Below are 23,350 nucleotides of genomic sequence, written 5' to 3'. Positions count from 1 at the left end.
AATAGTGGAAATGACTTGCACGTAGTCACTTTGGATTGAATCTCACATTTAGTAAACTGAACATACATCAACAACTAACTAGAGCAATAGGTTTCTGTGGTATGTTTAATGCATTGTCCTTCAATAGGTCAGACCATGTCAGAAGGAAGAGAAACAACTGTTGCACAATAATATAATTTACCAGAAGACGCATGGTCAAGACAGATAAAACCACAAGTGCCGTCAGTTCCTCTGACACTAACACATTACTTCTTTTAGAGAAATTATATTGTAAAACTGAACGAGCTGGTTTCAACATCTCTTGAACATATTTTCTATTTAGTTCCCTCTAAAATCTTCTCCTTAACTTTCAAAGTGAATAAAATATTTGCATTGTGGACACAAAATGCAGTTCCAGACTTTGGCGTTTCTGCTTATCAGGCATCTGCAAAAAACTGTGAAATCATTATTACTGAATGTCCAAACCATCCTTACCATCATATAATCATGTTAATGTATCTGTTAGTATATTTTTAACCATTCGGATTTCCTGTTGTGTTCTGTTTAAGGGAATCTAACCTTTAACTAATGTTGTGTCCTGCATCAGCGTGATAGTTTGCATCCAGAAAGTATTTTTATGATCCAATACTGTCTTAACACAAACGTCGCACATATTTTTAAGCTTTGTAAAACTCTTGACCAAATCTAACAACTCCTGTCGGGTTAGCACCACGTTTCAACAACAGTCTACGTGCAGGCCATAACAAATCAAAACAGGGAAAATAACATAGGGGACACTGTGAAATTCCTGCTAACAAAGCACTTTCACTTCTCCTCCTTTCGTGGATTATTTTGTCAAATCAATTTCTGCCTCTTGGTTCCCTTTATGTGAGCATTTCAAAGTATATGTCAAAGTATCGAAAACTGCCTGTGGGTTCACATTGCAAAAAATAGATGTTTTTTTTTCCACATTGAGGTCACCAGTCACGTACTGCCTGTCTGCCCCAGCTGGCTGCAGCCATATTTAAAAAATAGATGTCATAATTCCCCTGAGACAGTCACGCATTCCTACTATATAGCTACATCTGCCTACAATGTGTGAGGATTCGGTTCCTGAAATGTTGACTTCTCCTTTCTGATCCCCACCTCATCTGGACGAGTGCAGACGGAGAGATAGACCAAAAAGGGGATGCTTCCCTAATGTGTGTAAGAGCAGGTGGTGCTTTGAGGACTCTCGGAGGGTTTCGGTTGTTCTGCTACAACTATGGATCAGGTCACACCAACCACAGAGGATTACTGGGTGAGTACAAGAATATCAATCAATCAAATCAGTCAAATTGTATAGGTACAGCCCATATTACCAAATCCCAATTTGTCTCATAGGGCTTAAGAAGGTGAGACATCCTCTGTTCTCAACCCTCATAGTGAGTAAGGAAGAAACCTCAGAGAGCCACATGTGAGGGATCCCTCTCCCCGGGCGGACAGAAGTGCAATAGATGACACGTGTAACTGAGAAAATAAGCCAAAATAAAAGTATAACAACGTTGAATAGAATAAACAGTTTGTAACATAATGGAAAGTAAATAAATTGAGGAGTTATTGGCAGGGTATCTGAGTAGACATATTGTTTATCAAGCAGTCTTGTTGATAATAAAAGTCCAGGATCAGCTGCCATCATCCAGTGCATCATCACATCTCACCAGTAGACATAGTTCAGATCCAGGAGTCTGGGTGCAGCCACAGTGTGGTGGATGTGGATTTCAATTACTTAGATATACAATGGGCCTGCCAACATTAACTACTATTACTGCCAATACCTTTATTACACTTTATACTGCCGCAGACTTTTTCTTTTGTAGGAAAACGTTAAACATTACTTTTGGTATTTCCTTCTCTCTCTAGTTGACAGATTGTAAACTCTGTCCTTTACCAGATGTGTTAGGAGGACGGTTCATCAATTGATATCTATACATGAATTATCTTCATGTTGCTTTTTGATTGGCTCTGTATGACCTTCATGTCAAAGGCGCCCTCATCGAGGCTCAACTAAATTAACTTAACAGTGAACTGAGCTTTTCTTGAACCATCTCCGCCAAGCTTGAGACCGTCTCTCTCTCCTGTCAGCAGGACTATGATTATGACGAGGACAACTCCTCGTCCTCTGAAACGAGCAGGACCCATGCAGCGCCGTGCTTGCAGGGGGACATCTACGGCTTTGCACAGAGGTACTCCCCCGTCGTGTACACCCTGGTGTTCCTGCTGGCTGTCGTGGGCAACGTGCTGGTGCTGTGTGTGATCCGACGCTACCGAAAATCGCAGAGCGGCGGGGCATGCGCCTTCTCCCTGACCGACACCTTCCTCCTCCACCTGGCCATCTCCGACCTCCTGCTGGCCTTCACCCTGCCCATGTTCGCCGTGCAGTGGGCTCACCAGTGGGTGTTCGGTTTGGCAGCATGCAAGATCTCTGGCGCCCTCTTCTCACTGAACCGATACAGTGGCATCCTCTTCCTGGCCTGCATCAGCTTCGACCGCTACCTGTCCATCGTCCATGCCGTCAGCTCCGGCTGGAGGCGCAACACCGTACATGCCCAGGTTGTGTGCGCCCTCATCTGGGTGGTCTGCCTGGGCCTGAGTGGGGTGGACATTATTTTTAAACAGGTGATGAGTGTGAACCCCTCGGGCCAGCATAGTGTGCTCCTGTGTCACATGTGGTTTGAGGATAACTCCACACAGTGGCAGGTGGGGCTGCAGATGGTCAGTGTGGTTCTGGGCTTCGGGCTCCCTCTGCTGGTCATGCTCTACTGCTACATCCGCATCTTCAGGTCCCTGTGCAATGCCACCCGCCGCCAGAGGCGCAAGTCCCTCCGCCTCATCATCTCCCTGGTGTCTGTGTTCGTCATCTGCTGGGCCCCGTACAACTGCTTCCAGCTGGCCGACAGTCTGCACAAGCTGGGGATGGTGGCCGGAGGCTGCCAGTTCGGCCGCGTTGTGGACATTGGGACTCTGATCACGGAGAGTCTGGGTCTGTCGCACTGCGCCCTCAACCCTCTGCTGTACGGCTTCGTGGGGGTGAAGTTCAGGAGGGAGCTGGTGAGGATGTTCAAGGGCCTGCTGGGACCGAGAGGCCGGCTGGGGATGGAGGGATGGAAGCCGAGGAGGCCCAGGAGGCCGACGTGCTCGTTCAGCTCAGCAGAAAGTGAAAACACCTCCATCTCTGTCATGGTGTGACACTGGTTAGAGAGACCAGAAGAAAGAGGGAGATATGTGACGGATTCCATGAAAGGAAAGGAGGGACTATATGAAAAACATGTACTGTTGAAATGTTCTCAGGGGCTAAAAGTTTTCTGCCCTAAAACTTTTCTACCATCTTAGTTTCTTCGATGTGTTTCTTTGCCACGTTGCAATTGGTTACACGTGCAGCTACAACATATTGTTTCTTCTTTCTTCCAAGAATACTGTCGTAAAATCATGAAGTGAGAGCGGGACGAAGAGAACAACAGAGCGTCACCTCCTGTCAATGGTTGTGAGAACTTTTGTGTCCATTGGTGAAATTCAGTGAAATATCCAGATTTCTTCATACTCACACAAAAGCTTGCTCAGCATTAAAGCTGCCGCCTGTGGTCATATCTCACGTCCTCAGCAGATTCTCTTCTCATCAGTATCTACTTTAGTTTGCAGCTGATAAAACCGAGAAAATTGTTGATCTAACTCGTTGCTCCAAAGAGAAAATAACTTAAATATTTTGTATGTGTGACATTACAAACCCAATCCCTTTGTGAGGTATGCAAAGATTTGTATAATAAATATTTTGTAATAAAAACAAAGTGTCCGGTGTGTGTGTGCATCAACATTTCATGGTAGTTTCTTCGCGGGTTTACAGCCAGCTTTCGTTCATGCACTGACTTCCTGCACATAATAAGGAGTCTAAGTGTGCAGCTATTGAACTGGGAGTGATGCTGAGACAGAGAGGCTCACCTGGCTCTGAGCCACTGGGACAGTATTAAAAACGCGTATCCAGAAAAGTAAAGTTTGTGTTGTTTGCTCACAAGGCAGCAACAAATGTTAGATTAGAAATGCAGCATGTGAAGTTCAGTCTGAGAGTATTGAATACAGTGTATTATACATCATAATTATGTCATAATATACATAATTGTACAGAGTACTATATTACGTAAAAGTAGTGAGAAAGCAATATAAAAATACCCCATTAGTAATTATACATACATATTGTCAACAAATGATACCCACACAATCAAAAGTAAGAACTCACTACTCAGAAGAGATTCTACAATGGTGTATTATTGTATTACTGTGTGTAGTGTTGTAAGTGACGCATGACTATTGTGTTAACTTCTCGTTTCTCTCTCACTAATGTAATCTTTATTGTGAAAGCGGTTTATTGTAAGATTTGACCTCTTCGGGCCTCAGCAGAGCGGATCCCTCCACCAGGGCCCCACAGTTCCCTTAAATTCTGTCAAGCTGCACAAAATGTCACATACTCACAGATATCAGTTCCCTAAAAATGCCAGTTATTTTTTTTCAGAATGTTAAAGGAAATTCAAAATCCTGGATCGGCTCCCCGATCTGAACCCAAACCAAAGGTTAACTGGTTCCTCCCTGACCTCATCCCCCCCCACCAAGGTTTGTGGAAATCTGTTTTTATTGTTTTTCTGTGATCTTCTTTACAAACAAATCTTTTCAGAGTTTCAGATAAGAAAAATCTCCATTGAGGAAACCGCACAACTCGACACATTGACTCATGACACACGATAAGAGGCCGCAAATAGGTACACACTGCTTTTTTATTTTTTTAGAAAGTGTCACTTTATCAATCCATCAGTGTATATCAGTGTATTTTATGTGTCTCTCTCATGAGTCAAAAACTTTCAGATGAATGAAGAGGTGGAAAAGGTAAAGTAAGCCCGGTCAATATGGTACTACCTAGTTTTCTTACTTAAGTTTTTACAGGGTGGAAAAAACTTGAGCTGATTTTATTGACTTATTATTATCATTAGTAGTAATAGTAGTAGTTTTAATATAATTATGAGTATTATTTTTGTAATTATTAGGTATTTTGTTTTGACAGTCCACAATGATTGGAAGTCAATGCAAAGTACCGATAAGGATGGATGATGTTAATGCCCTGCAGGTTGGATCAACCCTCGTGTTCCATCTATAATGTTCACTCTATTGAAACACGTGTACAGCAGCGCCAACTAGTGGACCGTGGCCCTCACTGCGGCTCATTGTTTGACTGCTTTGTGTCCAGTTGCGTCAAGTCAGAAAAAGTGAGAAAGCGGAAGTACAGTAATAAAGCCTTCAAAATATAGCACCTGTGTACTACCTCTTGAGCCTAGACAATGAAGGCTGCGCCATTTTATTATTTTCTTTGCGTTTTACTGTAAACTAAAGAATCTTATAGTTTGTGCAGGCGTTTTACTTATAAGATTTCCATTTGTAGCCTCGGCAAATTGGACTACGAGTTTTATTTTGAAAAACTCGGTGATTGAGTTGTGTTGTGCAGAGGTGGCAGCTTGTGAGCGGAGTGACCGAGCCGCAGACCCGAAGTGCACGTTGCCACAGACCCGGACAAACATAAGACCGCTGGAAGCCCAGTACGCGTGCGTGAGGCGCGTCCGAGTTGTGACAACCTCCAGCGGGTGGTGAGCGCAACTTCCTCCATCATCCGCTTCTCACGTTCCCCTGTAGTGTTGTTTTTCTTCTTCTTTCTGTGGGCGCATCCAACCTCCGCTCGTTCAGAAACAGAAACACGATCACACCTCCGGGAGAAGTGGTGTCGCTTCCTCACGTGCGTGCGTAAACAAGGCGGAAGCTCTCGTGCGTTGTCCGGCTGGAGGAGGTGACAGACGCGCGACAGTTGCTGGAGTTTGGGTCCGAGAACAGCGAGGGAGTCTTGACCCCCCCCCCCCCCCCTTTCTCCTCTGATCACTTCTCGTCGTTCGCTCTGCAGCTCCGGTCACATCTCGAGGTTTGAGATTTTATCTGTTTAAGCCTTTTCTGTATCTCTTTCGGTTTCCTGTCTCCGTCTCCAAACTGCTTCATGATGTGACACGTCTCTTCGTCATAAGAAATGTGTCTTATCTCGTCCTAGGAAAAAAACTCACTGGCACTGTGCGTAAAATGGCTTTATACTCTCTGTGTGTGTGTGTGTGTTTGTTTGTGTGTGTGGTTAGGCTGTCCACATTGAAGGGAAGTCAAGGCAATGTCCTATTAAGGATGTGTGTCTGTGTGTGTGTGTGTGTGTGTGTGTGTGTGTGTGTGTGTGTGTGTGTGTGTGTGTGTGTGTGTGTGTGTCTGTGTGTGTGTATGTGTGTTGGCTCTAAAGGGCCCTTTTCAGCATAAACATTGACCTTTTTTTGACCCTGGTCCCAATTAGGTAAAACGTATCTTCTGAGGTCTTGCTTATGGTTAGTGGTAAGGTGGGACTTAATAGTGTGTGTGTGTGTGTGTGTGTGTGTGTGTGTGTGTGTGTGTGTGTGTGTGTGTGTGCGTGTGTGTGTGAGACAGAGACTAGGGGGAACTTAGCTGTCTTTTTCGATCCACTCCACAGTTGCTTCATCCAGTGACATCGCACCATGTGAGTTAGCTCATGTTTATAAAGCGTCAGCCGGGCTTCCCGAGGAGAGATTTTACAGACTTCACTTAAGCTGATGATACACACACACAGAGAGAGAGAGTGAGAGAGCAGGGAACGAGCTGATCTTTCTTACACCTAAAGCCTCTGAAGCGCTGCAGTTTGATTGATTCCTCTCTTTTTTTAACCCGTCTTCCCTCCACAGCAGAAGAAGCAGACATGGACGTGGATCTTGGTGGATTTCTGAGCCAGAACGGGACCTACGATTATGATAAGGACTATGAGTATAAGCCGGACGACGAATCGGAGGGCAGCCAGGCCGTGTTGATCCCGCTGCTGTACTCCGCCGTGATGGTTGTCGGTCAACTGGGGAACGTGCTGCTCCTGGTTATTCTTATACAGAAGAGAAGATCTTGGAGCATTTCAGACATCTTCATCCTCCACCTGGGAGTCGCGGACGCCCTGCTGCTGGCCACGCTGCCCCTCAGGGCCGTGCAGGCCGCTGAACACGGATGGCGCTTTGGGACTGAGCTGTGCAAGATCAGTGGAGCTATTTTTAATGTAAGTACAGGCTGGTGTGTGGATTTGGAATGGACTGAAAGTGAAATATTGTTTAGTGAAGCTGAGTTGGACACATTTGTTTTTGACTGTAGGCGAATATATTTCCTGTTTAATCGACCTGGCAGACACAGTTCATTATATTTAGCGATGTTTCCGCCCCCAGTGATATCCACATTCCTCATTTCGTTTCTGGGAAAAGGCAAGAGGGAGTGTGTTGGGGCGGGGGCAGATTAGAAGAGTGAAAGGTTATGGCCGGACGTTTCTGTGTTACATTGGTTCACTGTGTTCATTTTTTCCGTTATATGTTTTTCTTAGATCAACTTCTACTGTGGGATCTTTCTGCTGGCGTGCATCAGTGTAGACCGCTGCCTGTCCATCGTCCACAACACGCAGCTGTTCACCCACAACAAACCTGCGACGGCTCATCTCAGCTGCCTCTTCGCCTGGTTCATCTCCCTGATCCTCACCATCCCCGACTGGATTTTTCTAACAGTTGTGACTGAGGATAAAGGAACTGTTTGTCGTAACGACTACTCTCAGTCAGTAACTAACGGGCGACTGTTGTCCCGCCTGCGCCACCACACACTGGGCCTCCTGCTGCCTGCAGCCGTCCTGATCTTCTGCTGCGTCCGTGTCCTGCTCCGGCTGCAGCAGAGATCGAAAAGCTCCCACAAGCAGACTGCCTTCATGGTCCTCCTGCCCCTGGTGGTGGTCTTCTTTCTCTGCTGGGTGCCGTACAACATCACGCTAATTGTGGACACCTTCAGGAACGGTCCTAAGGAACCTCTGGATGGTTCTCTGAAAACAGCTCTGATGGTCACAGCCGCTCTGGGCTGCGTCCACGCCTGCCTCAGGCCTCTGCTCTATTTCGGCCTGTGTGATAACTTCAGGAAACGGACAGTGGCCTTGCTGACATGTACTACAGATGAATCTCAAGGGTCACTGTGCGAGCTGGGTGTGGGCGAAGAAGCTCGGCCCGACCAGAGTCAGGAGGCGGTGGAGGAGATGAAACCGATGACGAGTGTCGAGCAACAGGTGCAGTCGCCTCAGTGCTGACAAATAAAAGCACCGTGTGACTCAAAGATGAATAAGGTTTCATCGGTAGAGAAATTTAACGTTAAGTCATGTTCTAGGTCTGAGTTGTTCGGGGACTATGTTGTGTGTAATGTTGAGAAATAGATATTTATACATGTTGCACTTTAACTGTGAAAGTTTCAGAGCCACATCATGGTGTTGAACTTTTATTTTGTAATCATCGTTAAAGAACTGCAGCTTGTCACCCTGAATCATTGATTTGATTTAAATGTAGGTATATATTTTTTAATCGTATCATTATTATTATTATATTTCAGATTTGTTATATATAAAGTCAGTGAACATTTCTCAGATGTTAAACAATCATCATAAAGCTGATGCCATTATCACTGAAGCTCTTGGGAACATAAGCTCTTATTTTTGCCAGTGTTACTGTATGAAACAGTCATTCTACATGTTGTCTTTGTAAAGCAGTATAGACTGTGTGGATTCCACGATTGTGCAACCAGTGTGTGGATGTCTGGTTATAGTCATGATGCAGCGGGGGAATTTCCTTCAGTGGATCCCATGCACGGCTGTTGTTTTTTACTTTGTTTTGCAACATGGATGTGTGTGATCTGTGGGACACAGGATTACATGAACTGGTGCTGATGTCATTAGTCAGGTGACAGAGTGAGACAAAGGAGGGTGGAGATAGGACTGTGGCGTGCTCTGTCTGTAAGAGCAGTTGAATGTGGTGGGTAAACAAAGGGAAGCAGAGGAGTTAGTCTAGATAAACTCTTATCTTGAAGATCCCAACACAACACACATTTTACCACCATGCTGCTTTACAGGTTAAAGCCTGCGAGCCGGCCTGATTTCTGGTCTCAAGGCAAAATAATACTATATCAACACATGTAAATGTTACATGCAATAAAAAGTACTTTCTATTGGGTGTTTTTTTTTGTTGCTGTAGATTCATTTCATAATGAAAGAAGCCGTTTCCTCTCCCCCAGTCTTCCTATTGTCCTTCCTCTTTCTGCTGTAGCTTGAAAGGTGTTGAAGTTCATCTCGTGCCAACACCTCAAATGAAGAATGCAGTCTGATCTGAAATGCTGCTCGACTGTAGCAGCAGCAACGTGTCACATTTCTAGTTTAATAGCCGCAAGCATTGCAACAGTTGTGTTATTTCCTGTTTCCCTTTGAGCATATATCTTAACTGTGATAGAGGCGAGGGGCTATTTGTTAATAAGTAGTAAACCTGTTACCCTGGTACATTGCTCAACATACAAAAGTTAAGATTACAACTTGTTGACAGCACACAAAACTAGAGGTGTCTGACTGGGCTGAAGCCAAACTCAATATCTCCTAAAGTGAGAGGACCGGTAGTGTTTCAGCTTCATGACTTCAGTGTTTAACCTGCTCACACACCGGTTGATGCTATGTTTCCACCATCACCAACATCATGCTGCAGTCCGAATATTTGCCTCTCATGCAAATTATCGATAAGACATATTTTGAGGGAAAGCAGAGGTAGTTTGTTTGATAGCTATCATGCTTTTTGGTTGAAATGGAAACACTCGCCTCGAGTCAGGGGACATTTCCACTGAACTCTTAATGTAATTCTTGTTACCTTTTCGATGAAACCACACGTTTTCAGGATGTGCGTCTGCTTCTTGTTTCTGGTTCAATTTCCTGTCAGTGAGGTGAGAGATACGTCCACTGAAATAGCTGCATGTAAATATATATTACCATTTTCATAAATGTGCTCGGTACACCTACGGGCAAGAAAAGGGGACTTTGCAAACCTCCCTCTCATCTCTCTGCCGCCTTATTTATTATCTGTAAATATCTATAACCATGCTGTAGGAGAAAATCATGCAGAAGTCAGTGGAAAGCAACACAATGACTACAGTAAATATCGCAGGCAAAACACAAACTGAAAGGTGTTGAGGTTATACAGTAAAACAAAAACTAGTTACACAGAAATGTATATAAACCTGACATCTTGACGGGACCCGTTTCCTTCCGTCTAAATAAAGTTAGACTGAAGCTTTTAAACATCGGGAGCAAAGGTCTCTGTTAACAGGAAAGTTCCCATCACTAATGTATCATGTGTGCTCACTCAGATTGCTGTGGAATGACCCGTTCAGACCATTTAACTAAACTGTTACATTTCTTTTTGCAAGAGTCATTCTAAAGTCCCAGTTTATACATTCAGGTTAGTTTTATTTCTGTAAATTAAACTATACTTAGCCTTCTCCACACTTAAGTAGGTTATCTGCCGAAAGCAAATTTGGATGATCTGTCTGAAACATATAAAACATCTAATGTATAATATGTGTGTTTTGGCAGAATGTACAGTATTAAAAGCCCTGGTATTATAGTGCCACCATCTGGATTCATCTACACAGGTCTACACTATAACAAAAGAGACAATCACACACAACTGCATCCTCTGTTTGATGGGTTTTTATTTGAATTATTTGAAATATATTGAATTGTCCTTTTGTGCACTGTACTTTGATATTGGAAACATACATTATCATGATTAATAAAGCTTTATTCTGTATTTGAATATTCTGTGTAAAAAATTATGGTAAAATATACTAGAAAAATATGATATAAAATCCAAGTAAAAAACAGCATTCACACGCTCCACAGTTTAACATAATATGCTGATTAATAGCAAATGATGGGTGGTAATGAGGAAAAGGAAATGTTATAAAAAGCATCTTGAGTCGCAGCATGGCACTATGAACAACAGAAAGTTGAAAGGAAGCACAGCCTTATATACATGTAATGCATCATGGGAAACGTACAGGAACACGCTTTATCACCCACATCTGTGTCGTTGAAGAGAGTCTGTAAACTCCACAGGTTTATTCAAATGACTGTAGATGGGGGGGGGGGGGGGGGGGGCTCTCCCGTTCAGATAGCGATGGAGTTGGAGGTGTCCGCAGACTCCGACCAAATAGAGCTTCTCCTGCTGCTGACGACAGACTGGAATTTGGAGCTGATCTTTATCTTGCAGCCCAGAGACCTCAGGATGTCCACGAGCTGACGCCGGAACTTCACGCCCACAAAGGCGTACAGGATGGGATTGAGGCTGCAGTGGAGGTAACCCAAGGAGGAGGTGATGGTCTTTGCTTTCTCCAGAGACGTCCTGACCCCGCAGGTATCGCTGCTGTTGGCGGAATGAAGTGTGTCCACCATGAGCGTGATGTTGTAGGGCGTCCAGCAGATAAAGAAAACCACCACCACGGCCACAATGACCCTGAAGGCCTTCTGCTTTTGGATGCCCTGGGAGCCGGAACGCAGCCGCAGCAGGATGCAGGAGTAGCAGAAGATTAGGATCGCCGAAGGGAGCAGGAAGCCCACCGTGTGGTAGAGCAGGCGAGATGCCAGTCGCCAGTCGCCTACTGAATCAGAGTCAAACTTGAAGTAGTTCGGAATGCACTCTATTCTGTCTCGTCTGACATCCTCCACAGCCTCCAAAAAGATCCAGTCAGGGATGGAGAGGAGCAAGGAGATGTTCCACACAGCAAAGCAGCTGGCATGAACCACCCAGGGCTTTCTACGGGAGTACATCTGTGTGGCGTGAACGATGGACAGGTAGCGGTCCATACTGATGCAGGCCAGCAGAAAGATCCCGCAGTAGAAGTTGAACTGAGGGAAAGGAAATCAGCCAAGATCAATGTGTGTAGAATTTAATGATATCTAGTGGTGAAGTTGCATGTTGCAGCTGAACCTCACCCCACCCTCCCCTTCCAAACATTGAAGAGAACCTGTGGTAGCCTTCAGTTATCATAAAATCTTAAAAAGGTGTTCAGTTTGGGCAACTGCAAAAAAACATGGCGGCCTCCGTAGAGAGGATGTAAATATAAATTATTTAAATCTAAAGGGCCAATTCTAGGGTAAAGAAAACTACACTTTGTACAATTCCGATAAAACACACTCGAGAAAACATCACTAAGATTATTTTATATTCAATTTCTGCCAATAGATAAATTTCACCTAAATCTTACACACTGAACCTTTAAAAGCTTTTCTGTAATACAGGTATTGTCAGTGCATCCAGTTGCAAACCTCTTACCGTGAAAACAGCCCCAGTGATCTTACAGAGGGGAGTTCCAAGCGTCCAGCCAGCAGGTTGAGCAGCTTCCACGGCCCAGAGGGGCAGCGTCACCAGCAGCAGGACGTCAGCCACACCCAGGTGGAGGATGAAGGTGTCGGTCACACTCCAGGTCCTCCTGCTCTGAACCAGAACTCCCAGCAGCACTCCATTTCCCAGGATGCCCACAACGAACGCCACAGAGTACAGAACTGGGATGAACACGGCCTCGAAGTCCCTGCCCTCGTTCAGGTCGCACACGTTGCCCCCCTCGCAACAGCTGAAGTTACTGTTGGAGTCGTTGTATGAAAAATCAATGTCATCGCGCCAAGAGTTATCTCCGTTCAGTTGTATATTGACACCTTCCTCCATCAGCAAATCCTGAGAGAAAAAGAAGATATTTGTTTGGTTGGAGCTTGAGAGTTGTTAAGCCTGTTTCAACCACATGGTGGTGTTGTCTGTCTGTCTCTCTGTCTGTCTATGTATCTATGTTTCTATGTATCTATCTATCTATCTATCTATCTATCAGTCAGATACATATGCTAAAGATGAGTCTCACAGCAGTATTCCTTAAATACTATCAAGCATATTTGTTATGTATGTACTTTAATTCTATGTAAGATTTCAACCATGGATTTATTAGTGCAAACAATGCATTATATAATTTAAGTGATTGGTTGTGTGATCCACATTTTAGAAAATAAAATATGTAAATCTTAAATATTAGCCTGTATATTTGTGTGCTAATGACCTTTCAGGAGAATACCAAGGAAATGCATCACAGTAAGTCTGCTGGTGCATGAGTCCTCATCACTTTCTGAAAAGAGAAGTGCGTGACCAAATATAATCTACATGAATACAGAGTTTCTTAAGGAGTGATAGTATAATGATTAAAATAACTTCTGTTACCTGGTAATTGGGAAAATATTATGACCCTGAGCAGTCATCCTGTTTAACTAAGCTCTGTGCTGGTAGATGGGGAAGAGAAAATAATGCACATGTCTGAGAGGAAGTGTGTAAAAAGCCACATTTAGCAGCTGGATTTAGGAGGAAACTAAAATATGAGTCACAACATCATTAACATCTGTATAATTTTGTACGAGTAAATTGTTGGACAGCAACATCTTTGGTTCTGTCACATCCTTCACAAAGTGCTGCAACTTTGAATGGGAGAGAAATGTAGTATGTCACCGCCGATCTACAAACCACATCACAGTGTTCACACGCTGTGGCCCCTCACTGTGAGTTACAAGTGTGAGAGCAAGCGGAAAAAAATACAGACGTGTTGCTCTGAAAATGTAATTCATGTTCATCGGTAATTAGAGAATAAGGTAAAGATCACATATTAATGCAAAACAGATGAGAAACGTGAATTGGAATCCTCAAATAATATAATATAATATAAGAGAATATACAATATCATAGATGTATATTTAATTTAAATCTTCCTTTCATTCATCTACGTCCTGGTTACACATATTAAAGAGATTATATGATAAATAGGAAGTAAATAAAGCAATGAATTACCCAATCGATATCCTCTTCTGACATTGTATTTGCCAGTAGGTGCTCAAGGCTGTTCTGAGCTCAATATGAACCAACGATATCTGTAAGGCCACAAAGAGGAAGCACGCCCCCACACTGCCCCCCCCCCCCCCCCCCCCCCCCCCCCCCCCACGGCCTCAAACTACATGACTACTTTCTATAAAGCGGAAAATGCAGCCATTTGTGTTTTTGTAATTCAGACCTATGTCTTAATATTTAAAATTTACTTTGCACTATATCTTTATATATAACTAAATAAATTGAACGATATCAAATAAATAGGTAGTAAAAATATGTGCATCCCAATATGATATATCATTTATAATGTATAATAAAACAATGTAAAAACTCCTGTCACTTTCTCTGAACTACCCACAATGATTTGTTGTGTCCGACAAAGCATCCCTTTTGGTCGAGAAGCAGATGCTAGTGCAACGTCTATCATGGCAGTGAATATTGTATATATATATAAATATATATAAAACCTTTAATTTATTTTTGATTCACAGCAAAAAAGAGAACTGGCTATAAAGATACTAAAGAGATAAAATGGGCTCTTCATAAATTGCGTTCATCATAAATGCTTTTTTTAGGTTTGGATAAAAAAAACGACCACGTTGCATCAACATAAGGATATATACATTTTTTTCAAGTGTTGAACGTGTGAGTGAAGCCACACACACAATTTCCTAAGAAACTGATGAGTAACAATAGTTCCGATAAACTACTGAAGAGAAAAAAGACGTGAGTTCAAGTCAATGCATGTAGCTGAGTTCTGTTGAGCAGAGCAGGGTTGCACTGTTGCCTCAATTCAAGGAGGTGAGGACTCTCAGCTCAGTAATCACTAAATAAACATACAGCAATCATGCTATAGACAAATATAAAAGGTTCAGAAGGCTTAACAAAAGACAAATAACAGGAAGGAATTCAACCAATGATCCTGTAACTTCACCTGTAACAATACAAACGGTAAAACGGTAAAACTGATCGACTGAAAAGGGAAATGAGTTTCCATCAGATTTATGATCTGATGGCAGGAACAACCCAGATTTACTGATTCATGAATGTAAAGCTTCTGTTTCATGTCAATGACCGTTTCACTTTGTTCCTCTCTGTGGTATTTATGTATTCATCAGTTGTAAATCTCTCTAAATCATTTTAGCTGCAATATCACATGCAGTTTCCTTCTCCACAACCTCAAGATTTTATCACCCTTTATTTCTCAGTATTGTTCAATGTGTATGTGCACAGCTGAGCAGTATGCAAACACAACACCTGCACAGCACAGTTCTGAGATGACAGCATCTACCTTCCTGTTGTTTTCACACCTTTACGCCTCTAATATTTGCGGTGTGGAGGTTGTGGAAGTGCCAACATGTCAGCACAAATGCCTAACGCTGGAGGCTTTTTAACCCAGAACCCGAGAGCAACATTTGCTGAAACACAAATGAGATAACACTAACCCATAAGAGCAGCGGTCGTACCTGAGTTTTGTGTTGGACTCAAGACTGGAACCTTAAAACGCCATGACATTCAGTTTGCAGTATGATAGGAAATATCGATCCCTTGCGTCTCATTTAATTAGTATTATTTTCATTACTATTCAAACAGCTGAAGAATTTAAAGCAAATGTGCGCTCTTGAGTTTTTCCTGAGATTTTCAGCCTTACATGCTGCACAGCCCTAAACAGGAAAAACCACCTGCCACATCTGTCTTGAATCTTCTAGCTAAGAATCTTAATAAAGAACGAAACAAATTTAAAGTCTGTACGTTTTTCAGACAGTGTGTTACATCACAATCAGTTTTTCCATGTTTTTAAGTTCAACTGTGAAACCATCGCAATATGTTACTAGAGGAACCGAAGTTTCCACCAGCTAGTTTTGATTCCTGTAAAGGATGTATGGGTCTGGTTGTCACGTTGCTAAGTTGTCATATCATTTTTATGCAGACATTTGCAATCAGTACTAATCCAGGAGAACACAAAATGATTTTTTCTGAGGATTTTTCATGATGATAAAATATCTTAACACCTTGAGATAATGATGCTTTCACAGTTGTTTGAGCACACGCAGAGATTATTCCTTCCTTATGCACTTCTGTTTGTTCTTTTTGACTGGAAGTGGTAAGCATTACCACAAAGAGGCCACTGACTTCTAAACCTGAGCACATCAGAGGCCACATGGACGTCTAGGTTGTCAGAAGACTTTAGGATGAATAAAAGGAAAAGAGGGCTCAAATCACCAATTACCAGCCTCACAAAGCATCCCTTGGCCTCTTGAACATGAAATCTCAAGCCTGCCTCTAACTAAAGTCTTAATATTATGAAAAAATATGTCAGCGGTCACATGTCAAAGGTCACGTTGACCTCATAGGAGCGTTGAAAAAATGAATGAGCCCTGGTTGGCGGAGGGACACAAACACCGGGTGTAATTCTGGCTTTTTGCTCTTGCTCATGATCATGATAATCCCGATTGCCTCCCTTCGTCAGAGATGGTGGGAGATGTAGTGCTTCGCATGTGCACTCAACCTTTTGGCATACTAGGGAGTAAATACTAAGGCCTAGGTGGCTCAGTGTGGAAAGTCTATTAAAAAAGTTAATTGAGTTTTAACATTGTTCTCTAGAGTTTGTGGCAAACAACGAAAGTGTGAGGGTGGGTGGGACGACCCCCTCTGGGTCTGGTAAGGCTGGGTCGGCTGTAAGGTTAAATAACCTGGTTACACTTATTCAGTCTTTCTCTATTTTGTTTTCTTGAATTTAGGAACATTTTCTGTTTTTACATAATATTTTCTGGGAAAATACCGTCATTAATTTATTGAGAAGACTTAAAGAGTTAAAAGAAATCCCCCAATTGTCTGTTAACCTTCAAGAAGACAGAAGACAGAAGAAAAAGAAAAAAAAAAGAGGCAGAACCCGCAGCCCCTCTGTGGATTTCCTGCGTAACATTTGCAGCCATAGCTGCTATAAACAATATATCTTCCCTTTACATTTTAGCATCATGTCATGTGCAGTTAAGCAGAAACAGCAATGAGCTAAAATAGTCCTTTTACAGGTAAAGACCCATGTAGAAGAGATGTGCAACTGAAAGGCTGCTTCTTTCACTCTGAATGTGAGTGATGCACAAAAAGTGTCCACTTAACAGGAATACATTACACAGATTCATTTGTTATTTAACTTTAGCATCTGACATATTGGAGTCCCTCATACACTGTTAAAATGTTTGGGGGGAAAAATAGCTGGAATAAAAATAATTTATTTAACACATGGACAATGAGGGGAAGTGAGAGTTTCGGTCTGTGTCGGGGCGACTGAGTTTGAAAGACTTAATGTAGCATCATGTGTTTAGTTCATGGAAATGGACATGGAAATCAGCAGAGCTGTTATAAATGTTTATTAAAAAATTCTTTACATTTAGCAACACCAGAAACATTTAGATTTAACATTTAGATTTAGATTTAGATTAAACATTTAGATTTCACATTTAGATTTAGATTTAAATCTAACATTTAACATTTAGATTTAGATTTTACATTTAGATTTAAAATTTAAGTGTAACATTTAACATTTGGATTTAAATATTGAAAATATCTCTAAGTTGACAAATATTGTTGTCAATGTGCAAAAAAGTGAGTCTCAAAAATTCACACCAGTTTTTTAAACATGGTTTGAAGCTAAATGTGACAAAATGTTGCTGTTATTTTCAACGTGAGCTGCTTTACAAACGGCACCCCATACGATGGGTGCAGTAGCTCCATCTGTTGGACATACGAGTTCACAAAGGGGTGCTTTGAATAAAAATACCTCTGTGACTGTGTGGTTTAAATTAATATTTGGCACAAACATTTGAAAATGTGTCAAAGGGGATTTGAAAAGATCCTGACACTGTAGCAATGGATGTCACACACCATGTCCATGTGGTTTCTATCTTTCTTCTCCTCCAGACAAAAGGCGGTGTGAAGTTTGAGGGAGCTGCAGAAAGCGCCTCCTGTCTGCTCTGGTTTACAAGGAAGGAGATGAGCTGGAGGGCAGGAGGAGAGGGGCAGTGAGCTGGTCACCTCACCACTGCTGACCCACCAACCAGAGAGTGCTGTGGTTCAGGGTCCAAACACTCGAGAAAGGTCAGACACCACATGAATACCTCTTCTCTGGCTAAAGCTTCAGCCAGGTTAACCAAGACTAGACTAGTCAGGACGGCCTATGTCTACCTTTCGATTAGGCAGAATGCAGATAAAAGTGAAATTTAACAAAAAAATATATAATAACTCAAAAGTTTGCTGTTGAAGTCAGAGAGTTGCCTTCAGTCTCTCATGCTGCAGCATAATGATACAGCAATTGCAGTGTTATCAGCTACCAGCAGGAAAATAAGCTGGCACGGTCTCATATACCCAGAGACCCTAAGCCTCCTAGTTGGCATCTTACTATTTGTTTTATAACTTGTCTTGTCTTTACTCTTTTTTTTATTGTAAGATACCTTGTTCCTGTGTCTTAAAAGGTGCTATATAAATAAAGTTTATTATTATTATTATTATTATGAATCATCAGATCAATTTCTGATCTGTGTGTATGTGCCACAGTATTGTATTATATGGGAGGTTAGACAATGTTATTTAGAGGAAAATAAAATGTCTATATATTTTGGATTGATAATCTCTCTTACTCAATCAAACAATCACATTTTATTTGTATAGCCCATATTCACAAATCCCACTATCTGTATCTATATATTTCATTATGACAAAAAAGAGTGTGTCTCTGACAGATGCAGGAAAACATCTGCTCAACTTCCCATTATCATTTCTCCTGCGACCTGTACTTCCACTAGAGGGCGCTGTTATTTGACCCCGCACAGGTTTGCAAAACCCGGAAAAAGGAGCAGCGAACTTCGGCTCTGTTGAAGGGAGTGTTTACAAAGACACCCGTGTCGCTCGGGAGCGTTCTACTCGACCCGAAACGTCTTTGTATTCCTCTTTGGTGAGATAAACAAACAAGCGAAGCCTCGACGTGTCACACCGAGTGGTTCTGAGTCAGCAGTCGTCACTTCGGGCAGTTCTCCAAAACGAAAGTAAAAAGTGTCGAGGACGGGCAGAATGGAAATGGACGAGGACGAGGAGCCTTTACCCATGAAGCAGGAGCTGACCTGCCCCGTGTGCCAGGACGTCTTCCGGGACCCGGTCCTGCTGCCCTGCAGCCACAGCTTCTGCCGGAAATGTCTTCAAACGTCTATGCAGGTGAAGCGCCGTTGTCCGCTGTGCCGTGAGAAGCTGACGGAGGGACAGGCCATCTCCAACCGGGTGCTCAGCGACGCTTGTGACGTCTTCCAGCGAGAGGCCGGCTGGCTGCGGAGCCAGCAGCGGCCCGGAGAGGACATCTGCCGGATCCACCTGAAGCCGCTGGAGCTGTACTGCGAGAAGGACGAGGAGCCGGTGTGCGTGGGCTGCTTCTCCCAGCACAACACACACAGGCTGTGGTCTCTGAAAGAGGGAGCTCCGCTGTGTAAGGTACAGCGCCCCCTGCAGGTTTAGGCCAGGGCTGTGGCACAGCAGTTTGCCAGCAAACTAAAATGATATTCTTTACTCCTGTTTCTCTTCAGTAGTTCCTTAGAAGATAATGCATATTCCCTGATGTTTCCCCTAACACATGTTCTAATGTAATATTTTGGGGGTTGGTGAAGTGTTTTTGGCACAACACCAGTTACAAGCCTGAAATAATCGTGCTGCTCTTTCCCTTTGGTTAATTCACACTCTGCTCTCCGACTCCCACAGAAGGAGCTCAGTTACAGAGTGGACATTTTTGAAAAGAAAAGGGATTCGCACAGGAAGATGAATCTCCTTCTCAACGACACAGTGGAGCACATCAAGGTAAAGTTTCTGTTATGTCTGATGGTTTTGACATCCTAAGATTCAAGGTCTGTATTGTTACACAGATTGTACAAGAACAATCGTGTGAAAAGGAAAATCCCCATTAATAAGATTAAGTTAAGTAGCAACGGTAAAATGCTTAAAAGACAAAACATCAAGATGCAGTAATAGAATACAATGTGTTTTTACAAAATAAATGTATAATAATAAACTAATCATACTTAGTACAAAGAATTAATAAGAACATATACATTTGACAAAATACAGTGAAAGGCTGAATACGACAACTAATACTACTACTACCTAAATATTGCTCGGTAATTGTAGGGCACTTTTTGTGTGTGTGTGGTCATTTTTGTTACTTTTAGCTATTTTCCAGTATTAACACTGACCCTAGACCAGTAGACCACATGGGGACCAAAGCCCTATTGATGCAAGATGTCATTACTGAGGGCCTGGTTAAGGTTTGGAGAGATAAGTGGATCGTAGTTAGGTTACGGTTTGGCATGAATTGGTGAAGGTTAAGGTTAGGGATGAGGTTTTCATTAGGCCGTCCACAATGAATGGAAATCAATGCAAAATCTTAATATGGTAAGCTGTGCAAACTCCACCACAGCTACTCTGCACCTGAAAAAACAAGTTGTCAATAACTCAGACAATACAAATCAACTGCACAGTTATTCATGTAAACCCTCTCCTCTGGCTTAATGCAGTTTCAAGCTGGGCAGGCGGAGAAACACATCAAGGCAGAGTTTGAGAGGCTCCAGGAAGCACTTCGCACGGAGGAAGCCCGGCGTCTTCAAGCCCTCGCTACTGAGGAGGAGCAGAAGATTGCTGCCATAAAGGAGCTGATTGACAAGACAAACTACGAAGTCGTCGCTCTGAAAAAGCTCATCGATACTTTGAAGACGGAAATGGGCAACGAGGATCTTAAACTCTTGCAGGTAAAAGACTCCATCGTCATGGGACTTTTGTTTGGGCTGTGATCTTGTAGTGTTTTTACAGAGATTTAAAATGGTGTTACTTATCTCAGTCACTCTCTTTTTTGTGTTTTAGAATTTCAAGAAGTTGAAGAAAAAGTAAGTAACTGCAAACACATTGTTTAAAATCATATACACTGTGCTTTATCCAGGTTTCCACTGCTTTCTGTCAACGTACAAATGTCTCTTGTTAACTTCACATATTGCTCTAGAGCCCATTGGCCTCATGAAGACCCTTGCCTCCCTGATGACTCTCTTTTGAACATGGGCAGTCATGTTGGGGATTTGAGCTTCAAAATCTGGAAGGTTATGCAAACCCATGTCAACCACTGTGAGTACATTTCTCTGGGTTTACCTGCGATATTCTCATTGCCTCTGATTATGTGTTACTGTGCTCCAACACTGCAGTAAACAGTTGTTAGTATGAAAAATTATACAAAAAGCCAAGAAACCAATCCTGTGATTGGTTTCTTGGGGTTGTTGGTTCTTTACATGGAAGTGGAGGTGGGTGCAGATGGGGGAGACAGGGACCAGGGGCAAGGTTATAGCATATTCACTAAATGAGGACGGGAAGAGTATCTACATCTAAGCTCTTTTAAGGCCATGAGTGAAATTTTTAAGGAAAATCTTTTGAATATGTAATGTTGAGGAACAAAGAAGAGTTTTAAGGTGTGTAATAAGCTGCTTGAGTTGGACTCAAAGAGGCAATATGACTAATACTGCATGTCTTCCTGTGTGTGCAGATCCAGTGGTGCTGAACCCCAACACAGCTAATCCATGGCTGTCGGTGAGCGCTGACATGACCAGCGTGAAGGAAAGCTCAGAGCGGCTGACTGTCCCGGAAAACCCGGAACGCTTCGACCCCTGTATCTTTGTCCTGGGAGCTGAAGGTTACACCTCCGGGAAACGCAGATGGGATGTTGTCGTCGGTGACAGCCCTAAATGGATTGTGGGAGTGTGCCAAGAATCGGTGGTCCGCAAAAAGAAGTTCACGTTGTCTACGAGCCGTGGTGTGTGGTCTATAAGCCTCAGCAAAGGGGTGTACAGTGCCCTCACACCTGAGCGTACAGAGTTGCAGCTGCAGCAGCGTCCAAAGAGGATTCGCATCAAGCTAAACATAGATAAGGGGGATGTGTCATTTTGGGATGGGGAAACTCAACAGCATCTCATCAGTTTTACACACAATTTTAAAGAGAAGATTTTTCCTATTTTTGGCCCAGGGCTCCATAGTGAGCCTATGACTCTAGTGCAAGGAAAAATTGCCGTGCACACTTCATAATGGGTTATGATACGGCAGAGGGATGAAATGTTTCACTTTTACCTGTAGAACGGAAAATAAGATATTGAAAAATTATTAGAAAGTGTAATGTGCACTAATATTTAATTGATAGAGAAAAAACTACATAATTTAAAAGCTTCACAAGCAAAGACTGTGGTAAAGAGATGACGCTGACTTTTTGGCATCAGGGACTAAAGTCTAAATAAACATCTCAAAACTAAGTCAGGCATGTAGCTTCAAAGATAATATGGAAAAAACATAGGCAGTGAGTAAAGACAGTCTCTGATATAAACTTTCTAAAGCGCTGCAGCTGCATGACAGTGCATAGAAACTGAGATGTGATAAATCATGTGGGTCAGTAAGGGAGGATTAAGCCCATTTATAGAAAAGGAATGTGCGTTAGCTGAAGGAAGCAGCGTTAAATCATCTTTTGACACTTTACTCTAGAGAGCTTGAGCGAATTAAAAAGTGATGGCGGAAGCTGCTGATCAATACTGATACCAGCTCTCAATATCAACAAATATTTGTGAATGCTTGTCTACGCTTGTCTTTGATTATCAAGCACTGTCATATTAGGCACACACTCGAGGGGACATTATAGTGGTGGTTATTTATAGATGCATACATTTGATTTTAATTCTTGTCTTTATGCTCTGGAATATGTGCTTTTACTCATCGCTCTCCTACCTTTATATGCTTTTGTTGATTAGCCTAGAATATTGTGATAATCTTTGGGCTTGTTGGTTTTTCGATAATCATATTGATTCGCTTTTTTATCACTCACCACAGCGTGGCCAGGGAGTAGTCACGTCTTGGACAGTACTGAAGGATGATAAACTACTTCGACTGCTCTGAATCTGCATGTGCAGAAATCTGTCTCCATATTGACACTTGTTCAATAAAATATGATTCAAATAAAATGTAATTTGTTTCGTGAATTTGAACCACTGAATTGTTGAAAATGTAAGCTAAGGAAATGCAGCACCTGGTGCACATCAGTATTCACCACATGGAATTAACTGGTCATTGGTGCTTCCTCATTTCTCATTCGTGAGATTGGTGCAGGTGTTTCCTCAGTTCCTGTAACATGATAAGATAAAATAAACTTTTTTGATCCCACAAAGGGGAAATGTACTTGTTGTAGCAGCAGATTGTCAGAATAAAGTAGACAAGAGAACATGTGAACGATAAAATAGGCAATTAAATAGAAGATTTAAAATAGAATCAATTATAAAAAATACAGAGAATATGTTCATATTAGACACCTTTCACCACAGACAGAAATAGTATTTGTAGAGAAAAGGCTTTATTAATTAGAACATTCATAAGTGTATCATGAAGGACATTATTTAAGTATACTATGTACTTTGTATTATACTGTATATTGTGTGTATGTATGTCATGTGTGTATGAATGAAAGAAATGAT

The 23,350-nt window shown here is 42.3% G+C and overlaps 4 protein-coding genes across 11 annotated transcripts; 3 read left to right on the top strand and 1 right to left on the bottom strand.

Moving 5' to 3' along the window:
* The first annotated feature begins 900 nt into the window (after positions 1 to 900).
* cxcr3.2 (chemokine (C-X-C motif) receptor 3, tandem duplicate 2) lies at positions 901 to 3,823 on the top strand. Of its 2 annotated transcripts, none has more exons than XM_053431577.1 (2): positions 901 to 1,279; positions 2,104 to 3,823. In XM_053431577.1, exons 1-2 carry the CDS (start codon positions 1,244 to 1,246, stop codon positions 3,205 to 3,207), a joined length of 1,140 nt encoding a protein of 379 aa, XP_053287552.1. In that variant the 5' UTR covers positions 901 to 1,243; the 3' UTR covers positions 3,208 to 3,823. The 2 variants fall into 2 exon arrangements, with proteins under 2 accessions (XP_053287552.1, XP_053287553.1); XM_053431578.1 differs by having other exon boundaries at positions 911 to 1,279; positions 2,107 to 3,823.
* A 1,680-nt stretch (positions 3,824 to 5,503) lies between these two features.
* Positions 5,504 to 9,099, top strand: LOC128448809 (C-X-C chemokine receptor type 3). Of its 5 annotated transcripts, none has more exons than XM_053431582.1 (3): positions 5,504 to 5,968; positions 6,783 to 7,135; positions 7,451 to 9,099. In XM_053431582.1, the coding sequence occupies exons 2-3, from the start codon at positions 6,794 to 6,796 to the stop codon at positions 8,189 to 8,191; spliced, it is 1,083 nt and encodes a 360-aa protein (XP_053287557.1). In that variant the 5' UTR covers positions 5,504 to 5,968; positions 6,783 to 6,793; the 3' UTR covers positions 8,192 to 9,099. The 5 variants fall into 5 exon arrangements, with proteins under 5 accessions (XP_053287557.1, XP_053287555.1, XP_053287558.1 ...); XM_053431580.1 differs by having other exon boundaries at positions 6,780 to 7,135; XM_053431583.1 differs by lacking the exon at positions 5,504 to 5,968 and adding an exon at positions 5,978 to 6,577.
* Positions 9,100 to 10,605: 1,506 nt separating this feature from the next.
* On the bottom strand, positions 10,606 to 13,902 carry cxcr3.1 (chemokine (C-X-C motif) receptor 3, tandem duplicate 1). Of its 3 annotated transcripts, XM_053431575.1 has the most exons (5): positions 13,791 to 13,873; positions 13,173 to 13,231; positions 13,015 to 13,080; positions 12,246 to 12,644; positions 10,606 to 11,818 (listed from the first exon to the last, which is right to left on the bottom strand). In XM_053431575.1, the coding sequence occupies exons 4-5, from the start codon at positions 12,633 to 12,635 to the stop codon at positions 11,081 to 11,083; spliced, it is 1,128 nt and encodes a 375-aa protein (XP_053287550.1). In that variant the 5' UTR covers positions 12,636 to 12,644; positions 13,015 to 13,080; positions 13,173 to 13,231; positions 13,791 to 13,873; the 3' UTR covers positions 10,606 to 11,080. The 3 variants fall into 3 exon arrangements, with proteins under 3 accessions (XP_053287550.1, XP_053287551.1, XP_053287549.1); XM_053431576.1 differs by lacking the exon at positions 13,173 to 13,231 and having other exon boundaries at positions 13,791 to 13,850; XM_053431574.1 differs by lacking the exons at positions 13,015 to 13,080; positions 13,173 to 13,231 and having other exon boundaries at positions 13,791 to 13,902.
* Positions 13,903 to 18,638: 4,736 nt separating this feature from the next.
* On the top strand, positions 18,639 to 22,843 carry trim35-28 (tripartite motif containing 35-28). Its single transcript, XM_053432728.1, has 6 exons — positions 18,639 to 19,304; positions 19,569 to 19,664; positions 20,378 to 20,608; positions 20,721 to 20,743; positions 20,857 to 20,975; positions 21,388 to 22,843. Exons 1-6 carry the CDS (start codon positions 18,894 to 18,896, stop codon positions 21,921 to 21,923), a joined length of 1,416 nt encoding a protein of 471 aa, XP_053288703.1. The 5' UTR covers positions 18,639 to 18,893; the 3' UTR covers positions 21,924 to 22,843.
* The last annotated feature ends 507 nt before the right edge of the window (positions 22,844 to 23,350 follow it).

The sequence above is a fragment of the Pleuronectes platessa genome, chromosome 10, assembly GCF_947347685.1.
Source record: "Pleuronectes platessa chromosome 10, fPlePla1.1, whole genome shotgun sequence".
Classification (NCBI taxonomy): Eukaryota; Metazoa; Chordata; class Actinopteri; order Pleuronectiformes; family Pleuronectidae; genus Pleuronectes; species Pleuronectes platessa.
This window is presented reverse-complemented; position numbering and strand designations above follow the sequence as displayed.

Coding starts and splice junctions, on each gene's coding strand:
- cxcr3.2 (XM_053431577.1), top strand. CDS start 1,244: ATGGATCAGGTCACACCAACCACAGAGGATTACTGG. Junction 1,280..2,103: donor CAACCACAGAGGATTACTGG/GTGAGTACAAGA, acceptor CTCTCCTGTCAG/CAGGACTATGATTATGACGA.
- LOC128448809 (XM_053431582.1), top strand. CDS start 6,794: ATGGACGTGGATCTTGGTGGATTTCTGAGCCAGAACGGGACCTACGAT. Junction 7,136..7,450: donor TCAGTGGAGCTATTTTTAAT/GTAAGTACAGGC, acceptor TGTTTTTCTTAG/ATCAACTTCTACTGTGGGAT.
- cxcr3.1 (XM_053431574.1), bottom strand. CDS start 13,814: ATGTCAGAAGAGGATATCGATTGG. Junction 12,645..13,790: donor CAGAAGAGGATATCGATTGG/GTAATTCATTGC, acceptor TTTTTCTCTCAG/GATTTGCTGATGGAGGAAGG. Junction 11,819..12,245: donor TCACTGGGGCTGTTTTCACG/GTAAGAGGTTTG, acceptor CCTTTCCCTCAG/TTCAACTTCTACTGCGGGAT.
- trim35-28 (XM_053432728.1), top strand. CDS start 18,894: ATGGAAATGGACGAGGACGAGGAGCCTTTACCCATGAAGCAGGAGCTG. Junction 19,305..19,568: donor AGGGAGCTCCGCTGTGTAAG/GTACAGCGCCCC, acceptor CGACTCCCACAG/AAGGAGCTCAGTTACAGAGT. Junction 19,665..20,377: donor ACACAGTGGAGCACATCAAG/GTAAAGTTTCTG, acceptor GGCTTAATGCAG/TTTCAAGCTGGGCAGGCGGA.